Source organism: Pseudoliparis swirei, chromosome 2 (assembly GCF_029220125.1).
Source record: "Pseudoliparis swirei isolate HS2019 ecotype Mariana Trench chromosome 2, NWPU_hadal_v1, whole genome shotgun sequence".
NCBI lineage: Eukaryota > Metazoa > Chordata > Actinopteri > Perciformes > Liparidae > Pseudoliparis > Pseudoliparis swirei.
The window spans coordinates 11,548,706-11,574,449 of NC_079389.1; the positions used below are offsets into that span (position 1 = coordinate 11,548,706).

Genomic DNA, 25,744 nt, shown 5'->3' on the forward strand with positions numbered 1-25,744 from the left:
GATCCATTTAGATAATTTTAACTTAAGAAAGAGTTAAACTTAATAGATAAATGAATGAATAAGCTTTCCAATTAACCTCCTTAATTCAGAATCAAGCATTTATACGTTACCTGCACCACACAAAACTCCATGTGAATATGAAGCGTAGCTGTTTTTTACTCTCTGCTGTCATATCTGTTAATCTTCTATATGCAGTGACATACTGTATATGTCTAGAGCAGTTCGTTGATTTTATTATTTAACTATTTTTGGATCCAGTTTTTCATTTCACAGGGATCAATATGTTGTCGAGTCAGCCCGGTTCCAAGAGAAATCCACCTCTCCTATTATCCTGCAACTCCCTGTGGTTTACCGCATGATATTCCACGTTGAGTCTGAGCTCAGAGTGCCCCATTGTATAAATGGTAGTGTCTAGAAACAGCACTAAGGCCTGACATAACCGTTTCCAAATGACCAATCGCATGGCAGCGCAGTGAAACACTGATGTGCCTCTGAATGTTGCCTGCTAGCTCCGTGGCCCAGCCCCCTCGAGGGAGCCAGACAGGAAAGGATTTCCCCGTCAGTCACCGGGCCATCATAATGGCCAGGTGAACATTAGTGACAGCTTCTGCAGAACCTTTATAATGAGTGCCGAGGAACACAGGTCAGCCACTGCATCCTGGCCCTCATTAGAAGGAAAAGGCTGCTCGCATATCTGCGAAGCGAAAATAAGGCCATTAGTTTGAACTGTCCAAGAGTCAGCTCGTCATTACCAGCTAGAATTGTTTTAATTGCTGCATTTAGATAACGCAATTAATTTCAGGATACAGTGGATCGTGTTGAGACACAATATGTCTGAATTACAGTCTCGTGTCCTTGAGTTTTAAAACCCATGTAAACTTCACGTCAAAGTATTTCTCCATTTCATGACTAATGACTAATAATGCAAAATTCTAAGTTTACAACAAATATCTATAGGTCCTATTCATTAAGTCTTAAACAGTCCAAATCCGAGATATTTTACTAATTTGCAGGACTGTTTGTGTGTGATGACAAACAATCCACCAATTCAGATTAAAATGTTGCTAAATCCAGATCGGTGCAGATGACTGAACATCGAGTGACGTAGCATAAAATCACTCTTGTGAAGTGGATTCAGGAAACATGTGTTTCAGGGCCTTTAAGTGATACAGTAAATTGTTTGTAACATGGTTACAAAAATGGATTATTGTCACGCAGAATAATTCTTTCTTTTTAAACCGAGGCATTTTCACGTGTTACAAAATTATAAGATCAAATTTTAATGTGAATTCAGTTGAGGTGCAGTGATAATCCCAGAGACCATAACACAACATGTCTCTAGAATGACCATGCCCAAGGGAGCGTATAGACACCTTTATTTCTACAATAATTCAAACACTCCCAAACCGCACAGGAACACTTCTGTAATTGAGCTCAACACGCAGGCTTTGTCACTGACAGCTAAATACGAGAAAGAGGTCGAGGTCCGGGCTTGTTTTTGTCACACACCAAGAGGCAGCTGATGTGTGACACTGTGCACTAAATTGGAATGTGACGATTACTTCTTATCTAATAGCGGCTGGGTTTGGAAGAGTTGTACATTTAGCTTCTACAAATCAATCATTCTCATAAAATGACGCTTTTCTTCAAAACTATTGACCAGTGTTGTGTATGTTGTTGGCATCTCTTGCACCAGCACATGACAAACTTTAGGTGATTAATGATCAGAAATACGTTGATGATTCTCTGTAAACCATTTCTTAAAAATAGCCCGGGAAAACCTGATGGGCGGGTGAGGATGGGATTGATTTATTAATCTAATCAGACCAATGTAGGACACCAGATGCATTTGTCCTCCTCTCCGAATCAGCTCGAATAGCACTTGAGGTCATCCTCAGAGAAGATCAGCCAATCACTTCAGACAATCTTCTGTAATTTTCCATCTTCCTTTATAATCTCCACAATCAGATTCAGAGCAGGGAAACCATCTCAGCTTTGATGTTGCTGTGATGGATCTGTCCTTCTGCCCCAAAAGACAAATGTACAACTCCCTAAAATGTCTCTGTAATCTTATTTTGCTGCTACATTATTGATTTTTTAAATTTTCAACAAACAATCTTCCTCCATTTGAAAGACATGCACTAAGATTTCGCCTCGCAAAGATGATTTTTTAACGGGAGGATGCTGAAGCACTGACACACTCTCCTCCATGCTTGGCATGTATTGTGAAGCCATGTGGTGGATAAGAAGAGCAGCATCTCTAAACCAGTGCTTTTTCGGGGGGACAGCAATTGGATCAAAATATGGAGCCTCCAGGGGACATATGAAATTGTCAGCATCTTGTGGTAATCAAAGGACATTACAGCTGTTAGTGAGCAATTGTGAAAGAAGCAGCCGTATTTAACTACAAACTGAACCCTCACTGAAGGCAACTCTGCATCTGATAATGACAGCCACACATAGTCATGTCAGATGAGGAATTATTCTAGACACAATCCTTAATAGGTACACTTAGTATTGTTCTAGTGTGGGCTGCTGGTTTTTCTCTCCACAGCTAAAGCGAAGACCTAATTATTTGTCACTGTGGTCAAAAATAGCCTCCAAACAGGAACGTTTTGTGGAACAGCTCTTGGAGATTGATTACTCCACAATTACTGTTGAAAGGAGCAGGGCCCCTCCTCCTAATCACTGCTTTTGTCTCTAAAAGGAGATTATCACATAAACAAAGCTTGTTAAGGGCACTTTCTCCCTGCGAATCAATAACAATTACTCAAGATATTGTAAGCATACATCAGACATTTGTTGGGTGAATCCCTTGGCTGGCGCTGCACATTTAAAAATAGGTACAATGCGTTATTCTGTGTGAGGGAGTGTGTGGGTGAATGCCTCCTGATGCAGGAGATCTGACTCCCACTGAGAGACTGGCCTCAAACTAAGTCTAATTAAAGCTGCTATTCAATGCAGGCGCTCTGGAACTTCAGGTCCCCATAACAATTAAGTGCAGGATTTCTTTTCTGGTCTCAAGCGAGAAGAAAAAGCAAGTCCAGAGGGTTGATTACCCCCCTGCCTCCTCCTCCTCTCTCCCCCCCCACCCCCAGTCTGCCTCTATTCACTTTGTTGATGAAACCCCAAGTGTTCTTGTCATGATGGTCTAATGGAAACCGGTGAGAGAGACAATCGCACAAAGAGAAGGGAGGTTTGAGTCCAGCTGCCGGGTATTTGAAAGTTGCCTTGGATAAGTAGCACAACAGGTGAAAGTGTGAGCTTTTGTTATATAACAGCGAGGTGTTTTCACATTGCCTGGATCCACCCTAAAATGCCTCGGTGGTTTCCCAAAAATACATTATACTTACAGATGGAAAACAACAATATCTTTCAACTGAGCTTATTGGTTGCATGTACATTTACACTGTTTCTCATAGGCTACTGTTTCTAGTAAATTACTGACATTTACCAAACACAAATTAGTCAGCACAAATCACAGTCATTGTCTTGTGGTTGTTACAATATGGCTGTATGCCTGCAGTGGTCCATTCTGCCAATGGTCTCTGAGGTAGCTGTGTTGTACTCAAACCCCAATCCTGCATGATCTGACTGATCAAATATATTATTCTCATCATACTTTCAGATTATCTTTATTTTCAGTATTTCTCTCGGCAATGGGCTCTGCTGCATTAAACCACACATGGAAGTCAATGAGGAAGAGTAACTAACAACATGTACTTAAGTACTGTTCTTCACAATGTGAAGACTCTCATACTTGATTATTTCCATCTTTATACTTGTACCCCACTTTCAAAGAGTAATATTTTACTTTTCACTGCAATACATGTATCTGACAGGTGCAGAAATTATAGTTATCATGAAAGTAAAACTAAACATTAAAAACAGAAATAGTTTTTTTTAAATGTACCAAAAAATATATCTCTGGCCCCCCGGTTACAGATGTCTATGGGTTGTCCACTAAAGGGTAAATTCCCCTCAAAACCTACAGAAGTTTTTTTTCTAAATCATTGTGTTGGTGCGTTTACTTGCATTAGGGGTTTTCAATATTAATTTCACAATAAGGCAGGTTGCTTTGACATAAAGCAACATAAAGAAACTTATATAGCCTTTTGTATTAATTGATTAACTGAATTAGCAGGATGTGGCCTCATAGGAAAATAACAATACTTGCGATTCCAAAACCTTTTTACGGTGGAAAGAAATTACTGATTCACTTTCTTTTATACCTCAGGTTTCCACATACCCTCTGAATGTTTTGGAGAAAAAGAACAGAACCGTTATCAAATGTATCTAACTATTTTTTGAGGAATAACTTAATTTAAAGGCTTTCTTGAAAAACAAATGAAGAAATTATACAGCATGTAATATTTTTTTTCATCTTTGGAGACCAGAGGTGTTTGATCAAAGATTAAAGACATTGCCAGAATTAGCCCACGCTTTATATTTTCCTGGAGTACAATACCTCCCCCACGGTTAAAGAAGCTCTGATCGTGTACTACCGCCGAGAGCCACAGTGAGCCACACATACCCACAGATAAGGCCTCCATTAGGGCTGTTGTTTTAAAGAATCTTCCCCGTAATGGACTCCCCTGGCCCAGCCACAGACCCACTATCTTATCCTCACAGGCCCAGTTAACCAACTGGGTTTAGCTAGCTGCAGGTGTGAGACTGTCTGTTGGTCCTCACAGGGCCCCTGCTAAGAGTGTGGTGAGGCGCTGATGTGTTGTCAGCTCCACAACAACTATTAATACCTCTGTAATAGCTACCGTGGAGAGGTTTCCAAATATCTTTTTAAAGCCAAAGTGACGGAAGTGAATAGGTAATATGCAAGATATGCAGAAAATTGGGAGTTATTAAAAAAGGAATATTGCAAACTACTTTTCTGTATTTTTGTCATCATTACAAATATATTTTATAATATCATGAACAAACTTCATGATCATTCAATTAAATCGTATTGGTAAAATGATTAGTTGAAGTAGTTTAAAACATTTTCGGAAATATGCATCTTGTTCGGAGGTGCAAGAAGAATCTAGTTGGAGACTAGAAGTCAGAGACCAGAAGGTATTGTTTTCACACTGTCACACAAAATGTGTTAATAATACATGATCTTTAGAGGTGATAATTACTTTACAACAGGATAGCTGTTAATCCTTGTTTACCTGTCTTTGTGCTAAACAGTATAATGTTTCATTTAACTCTAGGCAAGAAAATGTTCTTCCCAAAATGTCAAACTGTTCCTTTTATCAATGAATCCATCCAGATAAATCTATCAACAAGTGTCTTACATTTCTGAGGTCAGTTTTCAAGCAAAAATGGCACACATCTGGTAGTTCCATGCTCTGAAAACATTTTATACAACTGTAAACTGAATATCTTTGGATTATTTTACTTTTTTGAGAACAGAATTCTTGAGCAGGTTGTCTACTTATCACAGGACGGTTGGTTCAATCTCCATCTTCTCCTGACCACTTGTTATGTCTTTGGTGAAAACACTGAACCCCACGTTCCTCCCAATGGTCCGGCCATCACCATGCACTGTATTTTCAGCCCTATTATAGTCACTATTCTTAATTAGTGAATATAATAACTAACTGAGATGTTCCGTTGCCCAAGATTAACTCAATAGATCCATAAAGGAAACAAATTTGCCTCTCAGATGTTTAACAAAGCCAAAATCACCTGAAAGGTTGAGGCTTCCTCGGCTCCATGTACAAAATAACGTGAACAGTGCCAAAAAAAGATACGACACAAAGAGGAAGGTAGCACCCATTTCAATGTAGTTCTTCATCGTGCTGTACCGAGGCTGCAATGTACCACTTTGTAAAGCCTGGAAACTAAAGCCAGGGAATGAGATGTACAGGGGTCTTAAAAGCTTCAAGAACAAGGTTTATTAAACAACTGATGTGAGAGTGTGATGTGTTTGCTCGACACAGATGAATACTAAATATATGTTCAGTCAAAGTTGGGGGGGGGTTTTCTACAAAAGAAAAGGTACAAACAGGTAACATCACTTTGTAACTTGTACATTGAAATATGACATTCCTATTTCAACACCATGCACTTTAGGATAATGAAAAACAATAAAGGTGTGTGCGTAATATGGAAGAGTTGATTGATTTTGAATGCCAAGTAGGATTCCGTCTCCGAGCAGCATTGATAGTGTTTCCCCGTAGTTGCTCCCTCATGGACGTCCTTAAGGTGGTCGGTGAATTGGTTTCGTCGGGCCGCTGATGATTACCAAAACACACCGCAATTTCAAAATCCAAGGAAAGCACTGTTTTTTATTACCACAATTCCAAATGAAACAATGCATTACCTCATGATCTCTTTACCATGCAGTGTCTTGGTCAGGAGTGTTCAAGTTTTACAGCATCTTAGAAAAATAATTGGTTCTGTATGTACAAACAAGAACAATGGTGATATAAACATGTCAACAGCATTATGTACAATAACATTGGTTGCTTGATCTATAATGTAGTGAAAAGTCACATGTACATGTGTGATGGGAGGGTGCTGACATACTGACTTTACACTGTAAACTGTAAAGTTTAAAGTAACTAAATGTTTGATCAAGCATCAATATGAGTGACATATTCATGAGGTATGAGTTTTTGTTTGTTTTTGTTGCTTCTCGAAAATGAACATTCTTCTTTTTTAACACCAAAATAAATCAAAAATTTTCTCAAAACCAATGAACCAAATAACCAACAACTTTCTAAAGGCACACGTAACTATTCTGTTTCAAAAACATCGTGATTTCACAAAATATGTCCCAGGAATCAGAAACTTTAGTAATGATAACGCAGTGCACTTTAAGTATTTCAGAATGCAGTTGTTATTTCAGGAAAACACTTCAAAATCTATTTTGAAGAGTCTTGATTACTTGATACTTCCTTTCCCGCAGCCACTTCTTTCATTCCACCAATTAGTTATTAATAATCTTCTGTACGGATCAAAAGAGATTTCTCACTTGTTCATACTGTAATTCATGTTTCACTAATCTGGGAGGATAAGTGAAACACTCTAATATATTTCAGATGATGGTTTAAAATCTTCAGATTCATATTTGTTCTAAACATTTTAAGAAATCCACGTTAACGACGAGAGCCCGATAAATAATAAATCAGCCAATATTATTATATATTAATAATATTATATATTATTTTATCACAAGTATCGTATTATCTGCCTACATGTGAGCTCTGGTACAGAAGTGCCAAAGACATGTTTGAGGTATTTGATAAACTACTGCAGTGGCCATTCAGGGTGGGGCTGTTCAGAGCTCGCGACTCGTTGACTCCAGGAAAGTGAATCCAATTTCAGTTTAGAGTGAACCGAGCATTCAGCAGCAAAAGTGAACTGCAGCCATCGCTGTGTGTCACTTGTTTAATCAAAGTTTATTAATATTGAACTTGTCGCCTGTCCTTGGGTTCAGTAATACAACCGGCAAGTTTGAAGTAGACCAAATGGGCAGTTCTGACACACACACACACACACACACACACACACATATATAGTTAACTGTGAGTCAATAACAGTTTGTCTCACAGACCACTAATAACTAAACCTTGTAAATACTGTTTGTGTTTTTTAATAACCAAATTAAATGAATCCTGCTAAAGCATTTGTTATGTCATTTGTTTAATAAAAAGTCAACCTGAAATAATAATTCAGTTTTACATAAGTTATTTGTTTTTGTCAGGACTTGTAATTATTTGGTTTCTAAAAGAAGAAAAAAAATAGTTCACACAGGCGGTTTAAATCAGGTCGATAGCCAACATTATATGAGTTTGTTATTAAAATAACAAAAAGGATCATGACAGTAAGCAGCGCATCACGGACATTGACAAGGCCTCACCACCCCTAACATGTCAGTTCCCAGCTGCTGTGGGAAACTCCCACCCAGTGGCTCCAAGCTTAGACACAGTTTCAATACATGTGAAGTGTGTAATCCTCTTTTCAAAAAATTTAAAAATATACAGAAATGTCATGAAATATCCTTATAAGTTTACATTTCCTTGCGTCAAAATCAACCTTCAGTTTGAAAACCAAATATCAGTACACATACAGTATTGTTATCAGAAATCACTAAACCTCGATTATCAACATCGGCATCACCTTCACAAATCCAGTCTTAGTCGGGCTCGAGTAACATCATCACTTCCTGTTATGTCGCTCAGACACCGATATGGAGAGAGAATGAGATTGTTCCTACATGTTAAGTAGGCGCCAGTGTACATGGAAAGTCACGTACACCATCGCAGAGATGTGCCTGGCAAAGTTCGTTCTGGGTGCACTTCTGTTTAATTGTTTGACAAGCAGCTCAGCGTCAGTCTGAGCTGCACGCTGGACGCACAGCCAGCAGAGTGCTTTGATTTGAATGTTTCTCCATGCACAGGCCTGACACATTGTTCTCCCTGCTCGGACACGCCGAGGTCCCCAAAGCCCCGGCTTGTCGTGTCGCCTGAACAGCAGGTGCAGCTCCTGTCACACCTGAGGCGAGCTGAAAAAGGAGTCGCTCCCATAATGGAAGATAAGCCGATGCTGCCTGGACATTGTATTCACTGGCCGGGCTGTGACAGGAAGAGAGGTGTACGGCGTGCTGGGGGAAGAGACACCTGGTTAGGATAAGGACAGAGCGGGGGAGGGGGGAAGAGAGGTGAGGCGAAGGATCAGGCGCTCAGGGTCATGTTGCGGAGCAGCCACTGCTGAGCGCGGCTGCCGTTGCAGTCTCTCAGGGTGGGCACCATCTTGTCCTCCTCGGACGGCATGTCCAAACACTGGTTGCTGTTCACATGCAGCAGGGTGAGTCGCTGGAGAGGGAAGGACGGAGACGCAGGCAATTAGTTGTGAACATGGTACATATTGATTGTACAAACATAATATTTCATATGAGACTTATTTATTGATGGTGCTTTTCAGTTATAGTTTCCCTCTACCGCTCTCATTGACTGGACTCCTGGACAGAGTTGAATGACTGAGATGAACAATAACAGATGCACTTCCAAATATTGATTTTTACACATTTCACACAAATACCTTTGGACACGTATAAATGGCCAGAGCATGTTACTCCAGTAGCTGGAGCAAGAAAAAACAATAAGCACATCAAGGGTGCAGGATGTTCAGGTCGAGACGAGATGCCCCTGATACAACACTGAGTGCACTGAGGTTGCTCAGAGAATTGAGGCTTTTGTCGTGGCCACTTTACAGGAATGTCTCCTCTGTGAATGATTGTTGAGCATCAAAACGTGTTCAAAATGATATCAGCTGTGTTAAGCAATATTTTGGACATTTTGGATACATCCAGTGGGTTGATAGTATCGCTGACTGATAAGCAACGCTTTAGTCTGCAGCTTACAGCAGCTTTCTGATGCTTTCGAGATTTAGTTTTGATTTGCTGTGGGCAGCCCAAACCAGGGATAAAATGCCAGAAAACATTGGACACAGAGGTGCAGGTGGGACAGCAAGAGGAGGGCAAAGGTCCGAACAGCTTAAACATGTGCCCTTTCTTGAAATTCAGTTTTTTTTATTTGAAATGCCTGACTAGAGATAATAGACCAAAATGAAGAGGACCAATTACCAGACCGCGTTCTCATCTTAACTCTGCAACAACTGACTTTGTGGGCACTTGGGGAGGGGGACGACATTATCTCATTTTTACACAGTATAAAGGTCATTGCCTTTTACCACATCAGTGTGAATGCAGAAATATTATTGAGCTCTTTGTTGTGTTTTTGTATGTGCAAGATGAACTGTCCGTTTAGCTCCATGCGAGTATCTACTAACTCCGGAGGACCTTTTATGACTCCAGCTGCTTTGCAGTTTAAAGACGTTATACTTGATATAATGACACCTTTAAGTGGCTTTTAGCTGGCCTGTGTAGGTATGTGAATTAACACCTGAATGCTAATATTTGTAATCATTAGCAAAACAGAAATTATGGGAAGTCACTGCTCCTCCCATGAGGAATGACACAATGTTCACTTCACCGAAACAGAATGTTAAAAGAAGATAACAATCAGGCATGTCTTACTGGGACACTTTAATAGAACACAGATATTATTTGTGTCAGCTGATTGTCACACTATTTCATCCTCCAACTGTTTAATCAATATAATTGATAGTTAATATAAGAGAGAATAACCGTCTCAGATAATGAGTCATATCCTGGAGGCTTGAGATTTAAATGCCTCTTGGCTAACTCTGGCACATTTACTGAAATGTTTTTATCAATGTGCACTGTCCCTTATTAAATAAACTGTTAGGTTGTAATAGTTTATTTTGATAACATCTGCAGAGGTCTTATGTTTTAAATTAATACATATAGAAAGATATTATAATCGAAAATATTAGGGAGAATATTGATATTGTTATTAATGTATTATGAAGCATAGGGGTAATGTTTACTCTATGCAAATGTAAATGGCAAGAATTAATGTATATTGCATGAGAGTGACTGTATGTTAGTATTATAGATTGACGAGGCCGGTTGAATTCTGTGAAGTGACTTACAATAACAAGGGACTTTTATTGTGAAAGTGACTTTAATGCGGACAATAACAAGACGGGACTCTTATTGTGAAAATACTTGTTTAGCGACTTGACCGGAAGTGACATTTTGACCGGGGCCAGGGACATTGAGTATAAAACTCCGTGGTTTCGAGAAATCGGGTCTCTTCTACAGGTATCCTCGAGGCCGCAAGGCTGAGGGGGCGGAGGAGCCGGGAGCCGAGGAAGAGCGCCTTGAATGTTTGTTTACACTTCCTGCCATTAAATGTTGATAACTTAATTCACGAGCGTCCGGAAGCCTGTTTTCCATCATCTGCGAAGTGCCCAGTTTCAGAACTACTTTACAAAACCCAGTTAAAAAGAAAATGCTTTTGACCTCAAACAGTAATTCATACCTCGTCCTCTCAGATGGATCTGCTGCACCACAAACCAGGAAAGCCAGACATTTCAAATGTGCAGACGGGGAAAAGACACCTGTTGTGATAAGCTGAGCTCAATCACCACATGCACAAGTACCACATACATCTTTGGCAATCTGCCACGAAGGCTGCAGCGATAACGCTCCCAATAACGACTGGAAGAGCTCTTAATGGCTTTGATTAACCATTTATGTTCATCGCCTCAGAAGTAACACACATCCACAATGTTGCTGCTCTCGAGCTGCTTTTTACGACCTAATGATCCCATGCAGAGACGTAGAGGAGCTGAAGTTGGTTGTTAAGAATAAGCAGAGCCACTGCTGAAGAACATAATGGCGATAAACTGAGAAAATAAAGATAAAAATAAAAATATAAGTGCTACCAAGACTCATTAATTTTAAAGCTTCTATGGAGGTTTTTGAAGGAAACGTTTAATGTTCGTCATAAGTCATATGATATCCCCCTAAAACAAATCAATAATCATTGATCAAAATCCTCAAATTGATGTAATGAGTCAGTAAGTTTACATTTTTTTAATTTTTAATTAAGTATTAATACATTTAAGTCGACAGTGCGTGCCTCCATTTGTGTAAAATTAGCGGCAGAGCTAACTTGTTTGAGAGGGTGAAAACAACAAATATGGATTAAAGCTGAATATTGTTTTAGATTTTAAAAAATTACCTGTTTTTTCAAAAATATTTTGACTATTGGACTTCATAACGCTTTCGAGGAAATGTTTTGATCACACGAGTTTAAAACAATCCCATCAACCACTGAAATCTAATTTTACAATGAGTATGATGATGATAATAATAATAATAATGTAACCTGATCTGTTTAATCAGAATTCATACTAATAAATAAATAAAAAACGTTCAATGTTGATCTGGAGTTCAGATGCCAACGTTATGAACTCTCCAGTTCAGCCCTAAATAGCACACCTTTATGTATTGTTAGTTGTGAGAGGGATTTAAAAGTTTCAGAATAAAATATCACAAAATAAGAGATAACTTCAGTTTCACCAGTCTGAACCCTGTTATCTTGGAAGTAATTATCCAACCAAACAGCAGTGCAAGAATATACATCTTTAAACACAGTATGCACGCAACATTAAAGCATGAGCATTGGCATAATTTATCTTTCGGTTGAGGAATAATTCTTCATTAAAATAAGAATGTGCTTTGACTGTTGACAGGATATTCAGACTAATGAGACACTAAGGCCATGTTTGATCTGATGCTATAAAATACAAGGGCCTGACATCCTCTGCCGGGATACAAAGAAGTGTGCACACACGCACGTGCACAAACACACAAACACACTTACTTCCTGAGGTACACATTGCAGACCGCCCTACAGGGCAAATTTGTTCAAACAGAACAAGAACAAAGAGAGCATGTGACGTTCGACCCCGACACACCTGCAAAAAAACTAGAGAAAAGAGCAATAAGGGAGCTCAAGACTGCATTTTTTTTACTCTTCTTGTTTTCTGAAAAGATAAAAAAAATTATTTTTAACTGCAGCTTCAGGCAAAGGATGTGATTATTTGTTTGCAGGAAAGACAAATGAGAAGCAGTAAAATCAGCAAGTACTTCTCTCTGAAGGCGTATTCGCACGTGCAGCTTCTCCGAACTGGAGGTAGATGTAACCTATCAATCATTAATACCTGGCTTTGGCAATAAAGAGAATAGTATTTTTTCATTTGATTCAAAGATCTAAACCTACCCTTGGGGCAGAAATGTCAGAAAAGAAGTATAACGTGGGAGGGTAGAAAAAAAATTACACATTTAATGAAAATATTGGAAATGTTAAGGTCTTGAGCTTTGCTGGTAATTATTTCATGCCTCCTTTGGGGCAGAGAAAACTCCCATCTCAGCCTCCCAGCAAACCAACGAGCGTCTCCGGAGCCAGTCGCTGAGTATGTGCACAGCTGAGACGGGTTAATTAAATGAGGTCGGTTTCTAACCGCGAGTCTCGGTTGATGGACATTATCCTTTTGTCACCAAGAAGCACAGGGAACTTGCTGAAAGGCACCCGAGTTCCAGTTTGGAGCGATCGTGTGCCGAGCTGTGTTTTTTTGTGGCAAATACAAAAGCAGCGGATTCCTTTTGTCTCAAGGCAGAGTCAGGCAACAGTCTCATCTGCTCTAACCCTGCTCTTGTGTACTTGCTCTCCTCTGGTGTTATACCACGAGGACCTCTGAGTGTGAACAGCAAATCAGGCCATCTAACAGCAGGTCACTCTACTGCCGCAACTCGGGCACACACCAGCAGCCATGGGAGCCGCTTACCCAATTTACTCTGCTTGCACACAAAAACGGTGGCATGCTCCAGTGAAATTGCTCTTTAGTTTTTTGAGAGACACCACAGTAGAGAACTCTGAGGTGCAAACAGCATCTAACTCAGCAGAACGGGATAGGCAATGGAGAAAATGACACACTGGAACAATCAGGAGAGCAACAACACTGAAATGTACATAAATGCTGAGCCAAAAAAAAAGTCCCTTACAAAAGTATGCAAATAAGCTGCAGGCCGAGTGGTGAAAAGCACTGATAATTGGGATTCATAGGATTTACAATATGCACATGGCACACAGCTGCTTCAGGCCAATAGGAGAATGGCCTGAGAGGCCAGTCATGAAAGGCAGGTTCACAATGAAGGATCACTTCAAAAGAGCTGGCAAACAATGGGAAGCCCGTTTCAATTAGTCGTGCACGTAGATGATCAGCTAAAAATAAAAACACGTCCTCCTGCATCTCGGGCATTATTCACCAGGCGCAGCCAGTCCGAGGGACGGCCGGTGGATTTTCACAACAAAATAATACATTTATGCTGGAAAATAATGTCAAATAAGATCTAATTTAGCGTGAAGACTAGCTAAAGGTCTTGCAGATAGCATCGGATACACGGAACCATCTTGATGGGACATTTGTCATTGCTCCATTTGCCTCTGCCCCCGTCTTCATACGTTCCCCCTGAAAGGTCACCGGTAAAAGCTACTTAGTGCTTCCTAAAGCAATTTGCATGCACATTCTGACTGTTAGCTGAAAGATCAAGATCATGACAACCAGCTCTGCATTGATCGGCCCCTCACCATCAAAAACAAGAAAAGCAAAAAAACAAGAGCTAGAAGCAGCTACCAAAGGTCAAACTCATCTACTTCTAACAATGCTCACGACAAACTACATCACTACTGAGCAGCTAAAAGGACCACTAGCTCCTTCTCTTAGCCTAATGTGTGCTCAGCTGCTCACCTCCCCACAGCTCAGAGGAAATAATCAGTGGGACTGAAGTAAAGGCGTCTAGCCACTTCCTGCCGCGTGTAGTTGTGGAGGTCCCAGGCCTGTATGGGACTTTTGTTACAGTGCTCCACCGTGGGGCCGTAGGTGCCGTCCTCCACACGGCTGATGGTCAGACATGATTGGGTGATGATGTGGAGAAAGGTGTGCTTCTGCGGCAAGCCGGGAGTGAAAGGGACAGATAGCAGTGAAGGTAAGTCCGAGAGTCATTAGCTATTGTGAAATTAATCTGTTCTTCACAGCCAGCTTTTCCAGGTGATTGTATTACTTTTAATGACAGTTGATTCAAAAAAGGAAAGATTGGGCCAATTAAGGAGGCTCAAAACCTGGACACAGGTCGGTTTTAATGAAAGATTTTTAGTTTGGTATTAAATTCACAGTATGAAACAAAATATCTTAACACTGAGCCAAATTTGAAAAGGTACTACCATATTAATATCAATAATTGATCATTTTAAAAAACACCCTTAACCCTTGTGTTGCCTTAGGGTCATTTTGACCCGAATCAATATTACACCCTCCCCCCGCCTTTGGGTCATTTTGACCCGATTCAATGTTTCACCCTCCTGTTACCTTTATATTTACTAACATATTTTACCCTTTGGGTTCAATTTGACGCCAGCAATTAAAACCTCCAGAAAATTATTAGAATTAATATTGTTTTCCAAGTTTAAGTGTGAGGCACTTTATGTTTGTTTGTTGACTACCGAAAGAACACCGACATTAAACATTGAATGGGGTCAAATTAATCCTAAAGCGGGGGGAGGGTGTAATATTGATTCGGGTCAAAATGACCCTAAGGCAACACAAGGGTTAAAATGAAACGTATTTATATATCTGTACAATCCAGATAATAATAGTAAAAAAATAGTACAACAGATTAGATGCGCAATGCATTGTTCAGTGGTTTTGGTTTTACCTGCTTATTTTACTTTCTTTTAACAATATCACCCATTTAATCTTTTGTAGAATAACAATATTTTTGTTTTACCAATGTTTTTATCAGTTTCTGAAAACCAAAAAGTTTATGTTTTCATTTGACTACAATGTATTTGCTTCTACTTTTGATTGGTTGAAATAAACTGCGTCTATCAGAGCTATTGTAATAAGGAGTTCCCCAATAGTAAATATCATTGAGACAACCCAAATGTAATGGAAATGTTGTGATATCATCAATGCACAGAATGCATGCGTGGAGGTGAAGTTAGTATGGAGTCGTGATTGTTTTATATTACGTCTCAGTGCTGTCAGTGTGCTGGCATTCAACTTGTTTTCACGTGTTTTCCAGTTGTGAGGACAGGAGAACAATGTGGAACATTTTGGCAGCTGACATATCTTGCTGGCTGAAACAGTAGAGCAGGTGAAGAAGAAGGAAGGCGGTCTGTCACGGCTGTGAATGAATACATCAGGAATATGGAGTCACGTATTCCTGACAGTGAAACTGATGAGCAGATCAAATGTGAATGGAGTCACCCAGGAGTCGGTCCCTGTCCATCACACCTGGTCTTAAAATAAGTTTGACCACCGTCAGCGGTGAAACCCCCGATGCCGTTTACAACAGAGACCAGTCCTCTGAGTTTATGCATTATTCAGTTTTCTTCCCCTTATTAAGAATGCACCCAGAGAACAAAGTGTCATGAATTTCTCAGAGGGTTTGTTCGCTGCTTGATGGAAAGGCCTCCCGGCTTCCTCTCCTTGTCATAGGTACGTGTCAGCGATGGGACATTTCAATCATTGAGGGATCAAAAAAAATCTGTTCAGTGCAGTCTTTTCTCACCGTCTCCAAGCGGTTTAAAAGAAAACACATACATTGTTGATATAAAAGATGATTTTTGTGTTGTGCAGTCCATAATGTACTTTGAGTTCTGAGTCAGGGCTTGAGGAGAATATGTTTGTTGTTTTCAGGGATTCAATATGTCTCCATGCAACATCTGTTTTTGTCTTTCATTGAATAATGACATTGTGAAAATTATACAGCTTGCATAACCATGAATATTAAGTCAAATGTATCCATGCAGTTTTTGTGTCAGTCATTTATATAATATTTGTAACCATTGTGGAGCAACTATAAATGAACAATGAGTCACTGACATGTATATGCTGTGTAAATACAAGAGTGTCTTGACAGAGTGCACATTACAGGCCATAAGGTCTGTAATGTGCCACACGACATTGCAGAACGCATTGCAATTAGGTTTATTTTACAAACTGGCAGGTGTTTCTATAATTTTGTCCAACCGAGCTGTTTCAAATAGCAGAAAAACCTACATCCTCCAGAATGACAATGCCGAGGAATCAACACTGCAGGTGTATACATATACTGTATATACAATTTAGTGTTCTGTTAGACTGTATTTGTTTTAGGTATATGTACTGTAGTGTAATTTATTTGCTGACCTTTTTTGTAATGAGTTGATAAATATAATTATTTTTAAATATAGGACCAAAATCCATTTCATAGATTATACCTCAAACCTCTGCCCCACGATAACCCACAAATCATCTACTCTACTGACCTCAAAATCATATTCCCACTTGCCAACATACTCAGTGAAAGGAGAGAACATGAGGAGATGCAGACGCTGGGATGGAGAAAGCAACTTCTGGGCAGCTAAATAAACTGACATACAGCACCATCTGGTGGCAGAAACGGGTACTGCTTTTCCTACTTTGTACGACCCAAATCCTTCCAAATTGCACAAATAGCAAACCATGTAAAACATCATTTCATCCAAGTATTTTTTCAAAACATCAGGAAACCGTCTGCAGGAGCAGCCTGGTTATGGATTATTTGGCTGGTTCGGGGAATATGAATCCTACCTCAGCGTTGTACTCGAACAGCTGATTGCCCTTCATGTGGTGACACTTGAGCATGACGACGGGTCCATTGAGGCGGGAGACGTCCAGACAGAGGTCGTCTGTCCTAATTTCTTTATCCGCCGTGTAAGAGAACACCTGTAAAACCAGATGTCTCTCTCAGAAGATGAAACATCAACATCATGGCTAGAAATGTGTATACTCAAAGTGTCTTCGATGAGATTATATGTGAATGAGTTGCACATACTTATTCATGATTTTATTTAGATGTACAGTCCTCGTGGTTTTTGTGTAGCCAAGGCACATTTAGAAGTGATATAATGTACACAATGAGTAGAGTTTTAGTGCTAGCTTTCCCCTTTTCCATGTTCTTCTATTATCTCAGGGATTGAGATTCTGTCCCATGATGTGCATCTACACACAATGTCGCAAAACGAGGTACAAGGACACAGGTAACAACGGTTAGACTAAAGTACAACTCACGCACACTTTGCGTCCAACCTCAGTGAGCTCAAGCTTTCGAGTAAAGACAGAATCCTAAAGCTCGTGTATCCAGGATGAAGCGGTATCAAAGGCCCGGCTTGTTCAATGTTAATTGAAAAGATTTGTATTTAACATTGCACTTGCAAAAAAATGCTTCTCAAAGGATGTGTTTGTTGGACATAGTTTAAAAGCAGAATCCAGACTATAAACAATACATATTCATCACCTGGTTTCCACCCATGCCGTGACAGTTGAAAAATCCAACTTTCTCGTTCTCTTTTCTTCCCATGTTGTCCACACACTGGTTGGTCTCAACGTTTCTGATCTACAGGCAGACAATTAGAAAGGAAAAACAATTAAAAGTTACTTCAACTCTAATTTTAAATTAACTTCCAGTCTCTTGATGGGCTAATTTCATACCCATTAGCAACTCCACCGAACAGAAGCCAGTCAGATCCTGTTTTATATTTCTCATTAAAAGTTAATCATCTCTTTTATAACCCCTTTTCTCTGTTTGTGTTCATGAATGTCCTCTTCTTTATGCTACTATTTCAGTTTTTCTATAATATGATCTTTTGTATGCTCAGATTTTACATTATTTATGATTTTATATTGATTTCTGGTTCCAGCTTTTCTTTTCATTGACATATGTGATAGTAAACAAACCAGGAAAATAAAATGTACTATAATAAATAACTGATAACACACAAGTCAAAGCCTCTGGGAAAGTGTTTCACGGAAAATGTTGTGGAAACGTTCTGGACACATGTTTGAAGTGGCAGAAAAAAACCTTTACAGCGGCCATCACAGCCAATATAATATGTAGTGTTAGCCTAGAAATAATGAAACTAGTGATTTATTTTCAAACTGCAATCATGAACAAATGTATGCCGGGGTCCTCTCTCTGATTCCAATTGAATTGAACAATAATGGCTAAAAAAGCAAAAAAAGCGACAACAATTGGTCAAATAAACAAATCGTCGTTCGACATTTGCTGGTTCTAGTTTAGTAAATGTGAGAACTTGAGGCTTTACTTTCTCATAAATCAATCTAACCTGATTCTCTAAAGATGCCTCCTTGGGCTGTTGGAAATCGCAGCCATTGTTTTACTATTTCTTAGACAACATTTTATAACCATTATTTGAAGCCCTAGAAATCATATGTATATACAGGACTGTCTCAGAAAATTAGAATATTGTGATAAAGTTCTTTATTTTCTGTAATGCAATTAAAAAAACAAAAATGTCATGCATTCTGGATTCATTACAAATCAACTGAAATATTGCAAGCCTTTTATTCTTTTAATATTGCTGATTATGGTTTACAGCTTAAGAAAACTCTAAAATCCTATCTCATAAAATTTTAATATTTCCTCAGACCAAGTTAAAAAAAAGATTTATAACAGCTGAGTGTTTGTCAAGGCTCAGGAAACCCTTGCAGGTGTTTCGAGTTAATTAGACAATTCAAGTGATTTGTTTAATACCCTACTAGTATACTTTTTCATGATATTCTAATATTTAGAGATAGGATATTTGAGTTTTCTTAAGCTGTAAACCATAATCAGCAATAAATCAGAATAAAAGGCTTGCAATATTTCAGTTGATTTGTAATGAATCCAGAATGCATGACATTTTTGTTTTTTTAATTGCATTACAGAAAATAAAGAACTTCATCACAATATTCTAATTTTCTGAGACAGTCCTGTATATATATATACATATTGAATTGAATATTGTGTCACCAAATTATGTTAATTCAAATTCTAGCCATTTCCTTAAACACTCATTCGGCTTTCTAAATTCACTCCCTACATTCACAGAGCTAAAACTGAGCTTGCTTTATATGTCGCCTGAGCGCCTTATCATGCCCGTCACGCAGGAACAGAATGGCGTTCATAATTAAGTGATATAAACCTAATGGTTTCAGCTGTTAAAGAAGTGCCGACTGTGTGTGATGGAGGATGATAATCAGTTCAGAGAGGCCTGCTTCAGAGGGAGATGGGAGGTGCTGCAGTGGCTGAAGAGGAGGAGAGAGAGGGAATCAGCTTGTACTGCAGTACAGCAGAGCAGCACAGATTAAAATCCTCTCATCCTCATCTGTATGGACATTGGAGGATTACAAGCTCATTTCACCACGAGGTCCTTAGCTGGCATTAATTTTGAATGGCTATCGTACAGGCAGCACGCTGCGTGGCAGCGCTGACTTTACACCGCGCTGTCGACACGGCGCCAAGAGGCAAATTCAGGTCACTCAAAAACTTTTGAGTGCAGGGAACCTAACTTATAAAAGGAACTCAAATATTTTTTTTTTTTGAAAACTAACAATTAGCCATGAGTTCTCACGGCTCTGCTGCAAATTATCTAACAAAACCACTTTATGTTCCATATCTGCCTTTTGAAGTGATCATCTTATGAAAAATGTCCTCTGTTTTTTCCGATCTTTAGAAGAGGGTGAATAAATATTTTCATAACAAACAATTAACCACCCTGTCTGAGCGCGACTTATATTTGCACTTTCATGTCTTTAATAATTCATACATCAACACAAATCTTTGCCATGAGGCTGGGTGGAACGTATCCATGAGCCTTATCTCAGCTACCCAGCATTCATAGCAGAACTGTGTAAAGATCAATACTGACTGCACGGACATTCCCTTGTTTGTTTATGCGACGCGTTCAATACGAACAGCTGGGAATGTTTGTTTTCATCTCGTTACGCTCAGCTTTTGGTGGATCCTGAGATTTTCTGATTTATCTCGCAGTGATATTTCTTTCTGAAAACACAGCACAGATGCCACGAGGACATATCGGACTGAATGCATCGATCATTTAGCTGCATTACGAGAGATCAGAGTACGAGAAAGCTCATACTTCACCAAGTGAGTAGTATCTTCTTGGGATCTGGGAGTCTGGATAGATGTTCTCGAGATACCAGGAAAAGGGTTTGCACTTCAAGGCCTCGCGGAGGTCTTTACGGGAAGAAACGTCTCCGTAGTCCACCCGCATCACGCCTGCAGAGGAAACGTCAAGACGGGGATTTAGCTGTATACTTCAGTGAGCGTCATCAGTCAGGGTTTATCTAAGTATTTACAACTTTGAATTCAGGAAAAAAAAACAGGCCTGGTGTCCTGCACCACCAAGACTAAACACCAGAGGGACCCTTTATGAAAACATAAACAACACTTTGCAACCCTACCTGACAATATAAGCTGTGTGGGTGGTCCGAGAAGGATCTACACATATCTACGCCCTCATTTCTGCATGTGAGGAAACTAAGTACAATCAAATTCAAACAAACAAACAGAGATGCACAAATGCAACAATTGTGGAATACCGTGTGCCATGATGCACGTTATTTTAGCAAACATGGAGACTGCATAATGCATCTGCCTTGATGCAACTGAAGACTGAGGAAGGATTAGACAGCGACTGGGCACAGACACTTACAAACACATTAGGCAGATGGATTCTCTGCAGAAGGCCCCTTAAGGACTCATAGCTTGCATGTCGATATATCCAGGCTGGTAATTTATCATGAAAGAGTGTGATTGCAATAAGGAACAATACAATACAGACAGCACTAATTTACAACTAGAAATGTATAGTTGGCAGATAAAAGCAAAGAGCTGAAGGCCACTCTTCCTCCGCTTGTTCTCCATTTCCCCTTCAATCTTTTCCTCCTCTTTGTTGATAATGAGCATCACATGTAGCAAATGATGAATAACCTCTTTGATCTCAAAATCACCCGTGCACATGAGGTACGGGGCGAGAGATGCACTTTTAATAGGATCACTAGACGCCACTCCCAAACTCGGCCTGAGACAACATACTGTGTTCCTCTGTGCCAATAAGTGAGGTCTGGCAAAGGCGGGGCCCGGATCATTCTCCCTAATGTCGTGGAGGAACAGACGGTCATTTCGGGGCCACAATAAGCAGAAAGACTCATCCATCACAACCTCCGCCTGTAGGAGAATTCTGCAAGACTGGGTGGAGGAGAAGGTCACAATTTGAGCCATGCGATGGGCAGATTACGGATGATCAGTCAAAGGTTAGCTTGCATCTAAAACACTTAACCAGAGATTTCCGGGACGCTGCTGTCTGCTAAAGGGTAATCACAATTCAAAGTCGACAGATGGAGAGGTACACTCATCTCTCAATCTGCACTGTCCTATTGTTCTAATTTGTCTGTGTGTGTTTGAGCTTCGTGGAAGAAAAGTCTGTGCTGGAGAGGAAACCGTCTTTGACACATTTTTTTAACTTATAAGGTTCAATGGAGCAGTAAAAAATGTGTCCGGAAGAAGATATTAATTATTCCAAATTTGAAGATGACAAATGCAGCGTTCAACTTTAAATGAGAGTAAAAGGAGAAATATAGTGTCTTAAATGAGCAAGATAAAAGTCCCATGCCAGACAATGAAAGAATCAAAGAGAGTAGACAAGCCTTTCCTTTTCACACCAATTTGCTATTTTATTTTTTTATCAGCGAACACATAAGTGGCAACGAGGGGCGAAAGTCTAATGAATCACTGACTGAACTATACATTCCCTGAAACTTTGTTTTAGAACCGTCATCCACTTGTGACTAATACACTGTACCAGCCCCGAGGTAGAAAGATGCAGCCAGACAGCGGCTCCGCAGCTCTTTACCTGGTGATATGATATAGAAGAAATCTTTGAAATCATCCATCCAGACTTCAGCCAGGCGCCTGTTGTTTTTGTTGATGACTTGGCCCGTTCCTCCGGGGAAATTGTATGGGGTGGCTTTCCGGAAAACATGGCCCACGTGTGAACACGTTACTATTTCCAGCGAGCCACCGCACTGCCAGATCTGCAGACGCATACACACAATGGAGCTTTATATAGCGTGAGGAATGAAAGCAGACAAATACAGGCGGTACAAACCGAACAGTGGGTTCCTTATTTGACCGCACCTCCATCCTTGATTCTAAGCCAAGGTAACAAAGAAACATCACAATGCTCCTAATCTTCAAGCAAGGAGGCTTACGCCAGGAAACAAGAGATCAGAATATTCCCAAATACCAAGATTTCATGCGTTTTTTTATTCAAAATGTAGTTATGATAAGAGTGGATGTGTATCAACTATATACCTGATTCGGAAAGACAGCATTAAACAACTTGTATGCTCTTCTTGCGATTCATCAATCATAAAAAGGTTCCTTTGATTAATGTAGAATTTCCCTTTTAACCTCCTTGTATAGTCCATGAGATGGAGGGGGTCATAAACCTGGTTATTTTTTAGAAAGTTGGCACCGCTGCCAGTTGTCTTTGAGCAAAAAACATGATTTATTGGCTATCTGTCATTTCATTCAGTCACACGTGAAGCTGCAAATCAACCACTGTGCAATTGGATGTGAGATAATAATAACATACTGGCATGGGACAATAATACATTTTCAAGTCACAATAATCCTGGGAAAGATAATTGTGATTCACGATAGTATCCAAATAATTATAAACTATGCCTACAACTCCTAAAATATCACTCATATATGCTGTAATTACATTTAGTTAAGAAACAAATACATGTATTACTGATAGGATACACTGTTTTTTACATCATAATACCATATATATATATATATATATATATTTTAAATCAGGCTCTATTTTCTTTTTTTCCACCATAGTAGTGCACTCTTTTTGAAGTCACTCCTGTGACGATATTGTAAGAGCGTTCTTATCGCAATCTGCTTTTTTTTGCCCTCAAAACATTAAAGGACATTCTCAGCAGAACTAAATAGTAAATTCTTCATCTCATCTTTTGAGAAGTAAGGATATCTCATTTCACTAGACATGTATTTCTGTGATTCCTCTTTCCTTACATTTTTTCCGTTGAATCCCTCACTCGAATTGAAAGTGCCAGTGAGGGAAACATGGTTGCGATAAAGTGAGATGTACCCGTTGACATCAACTCACTCTGGTGACATGATAACATCAAGATACTGTAGCGTCCTCCCCAATCTGTCACTCACCCGAAAAGACATTTCCAGGTTCTCTCCGCCCCAAATATCCATCCCTGGATCGTAGCTTCCTATTTCTTGAAAGTATGATTTTTCTATAGAGAATAATCCTCCTGCCATGGTGGGAGTCCTGCAAGAAAAGCAAAACAATCCTTTTGCAATATTACCTCACTTTATGCTATATTTATTAGTACAATATCAAATTTGTTTGACAATTTGAAAAAAAGCCTCAGAGGGGTGATTACTTTCATCTGGTAATTCATTCTATGTTAAAGTAGGCCCCTAATTAAGGATTGTGTTTGTTGGTGGGAGTGTTCTGCATACAGATGACAAATTGTGCCTCAAATAAGGCTGTCAGTAGAGTTTCTGCTTTTATATTATTAAAATAAATGAGCTCATACATACTTGGGATTCAACAGAGCACAATCATAACTATCAGGATGATATTAGGCAGTTGTTTGCACCAGTGGGATACACAGAGGAAAAAAGATATATTCATATCAGCAAGATAAAAATGGTTTGGAGATGCGTGGAGAAATCTCACTCTCCACGTCTCCACTGCAGCCACTGATGAACACACTCTGAGCTCAGATGAGAAACTGAGAATTGGAATCAGTTCGAACTTACAAATAAGTCTTTTTTTGTGTAATTTGACCTCCTCTTTCCAAACTATGAATCAAAATATATCACACAAGTGAACATTTCATCACACATTCCTCCGAAAAGGATCTAGATTGAGCTTCAAAGGAGGATGGTGTATTGTGTACTTGACGGGCAGAGTTCTGTCCCCCTTGCGTCGATCCATCTCCCGCTGAGGAACTGGGTACCAGCGGAAATTCAGCTTCCAGTTGAATCCACCATAGGTCATGTCTGATCCAGCCATGTATTCAAACGTCTCGTCGCTGATGACGTCGATGATAGGGCACACCACTGCTGACCTGAAAGACACAACATAAATACAGTGTAATATTCAATGGTTATATAACATAAAATATAATCCATGCAGAAAAGGAAAATCAAATCAGGTAACGGTTGGTGTTTTAAAAGTAGTGGAGGCCAAGTGTTGATCTCAACACGGCTGCAACCAATGATTCTATTGTGTATTATTCTGTACATTTATTATTTATCAACATGGAAAGAATAGCTGGATGTTCACTTCAATCACTTGTCGATTAATTGCTGGAATAAAACAACAAGAAGGAAAAATAGATCAGGGAATAAATGGGAAACGGAGGAGCATTCATACAGCGCCTATCTAGTCTTCAGTCCACTCAAAGCACTTTCACATTCACACACAAGAAGGCTCTGGGAACAAAGGCTGGGTTCAGTATCTTGAGGGAGGACACTTCGACATGCAGACTGGAGGAGCCGGGAATCGAACCGCCTAAATACCTCCTGAGCAACAGCCGCCATCGTTCTGACGAGCATCTTCAAATCTCTTGTTTGGTCTGACAGAGAGACCAAAACACAAAGATAATGAAACTACAATGATATTAAACAGAGAAAAGCAGCATACCCCCCACATTGTAACAGCTGGAACCAGTGAATATCAATCATGTGTGGTTCATTGATAAATCCAATTATCATAGTTGTTGTTGATTAATCTTTGTTTTAGGTCTAGACTCTAACACTATATTACTTTATGTAGTTTAGATGCTGTAGCATTCAAACAAAAATCTACATCAAAACAACTTGCATCATCAATCATGTGAACGTGCATTCATCATACTATAGCGTCTCCATTCTCTCTGTGCCAGCTCATCAGTCTGCACCCATAGTTATAGACACCAAAACATCTGCAGCAGCATTCAGTAAAAGTGTAACGGCTCCATGAGATAATAGTCTGAGTCGTATGATACAGATTTCTTCCTGATAGAACATTAAAGTGTCTGACTTCAGATATGAGATGGATTACAGGAGAATCGTTATCCATGAATTCATGTCACTCTCACAAATACACACTACAGATATGCCTTGTTTTCTTTAAAAAGGAAGTAAAATAATCCTGAAATAATAGCTGAAAGTTCTGATGAATAACAACATAACATCTCTCATAACTTACTTGTCCATTTTGATCTTGACTCAACCAGCATCTACTCTCTCCACTTTTAGCACAAATGAAGCTCGAGTAGTCAAAGTGTTTCCTCTGAGGAAGCAGCAGAAGCAGATGATGCCGAATACGTATCTTCTCCTATCAGATGTGTCAAGCTCCATCAGTGTATTCAT

At 39.5% G+C, this 25,744-nt stretch overlaps 1 protein-coding gene across 6 annotated transcripts in view; it reads right to left on the reverse strand.

Moving 5' to 3' along the window:
- Positions 1-5,878: 5,878 nt before the first annotated feature.
- The window catches only part of galnt13 (UDP-N-acetyl-alpha-D-galactosamine:polypeptide N-acetylgalactosaminyltransferase 13), a 38,240-nt gene continuing 18,374 nt past the window's right edge, over positions 5,879-25,744 (reverse strand). For 4 of the 6 annotated variants that reach the window (XM_056430270.1, XM_056430263.1, XM_056430255.1 and 1 more), the window contains exons 6-13: positions 24,286-24,456; positions 23,531-23,648; positions 22,185-22,365; positions 20,409-20,548; positions 17,765-17,863; positions 17,059-17,193; positions 14,194-14,390; positions 8,734-8,822 (exon numbers count right to left, since the gene is read on the reverse strand). In XM_056430270.1, the coding sequence (XP_056286245.1) occupies positions 14,205-14,390; positions 17,059-17,193; positions 17,765-17,863; positions 20,409-20,548; positions 22,185-22,365; positions 23,531-23,648; positions 24,286-24,456 (1,030 nt within the window). In that variant the 3' untranslated portion in view covers positions 8,734-8,822; positions 14,194-14,204. Of the gene's footprint in view, positions 8,823-14,193; positions 14,391-17,058; positions 17,194-17,764; positions 17,864-19,451; positions 19,555-20,408; positions 20,549-22,184; positions 22,366-23,530; positions 23,649-24,285; positions 24,457-25,744 lie in introns of those variants that run through there. The other 2 variants (XM_056430279.1, XM_056430287.1) reach the window with 2 other exon arrangements.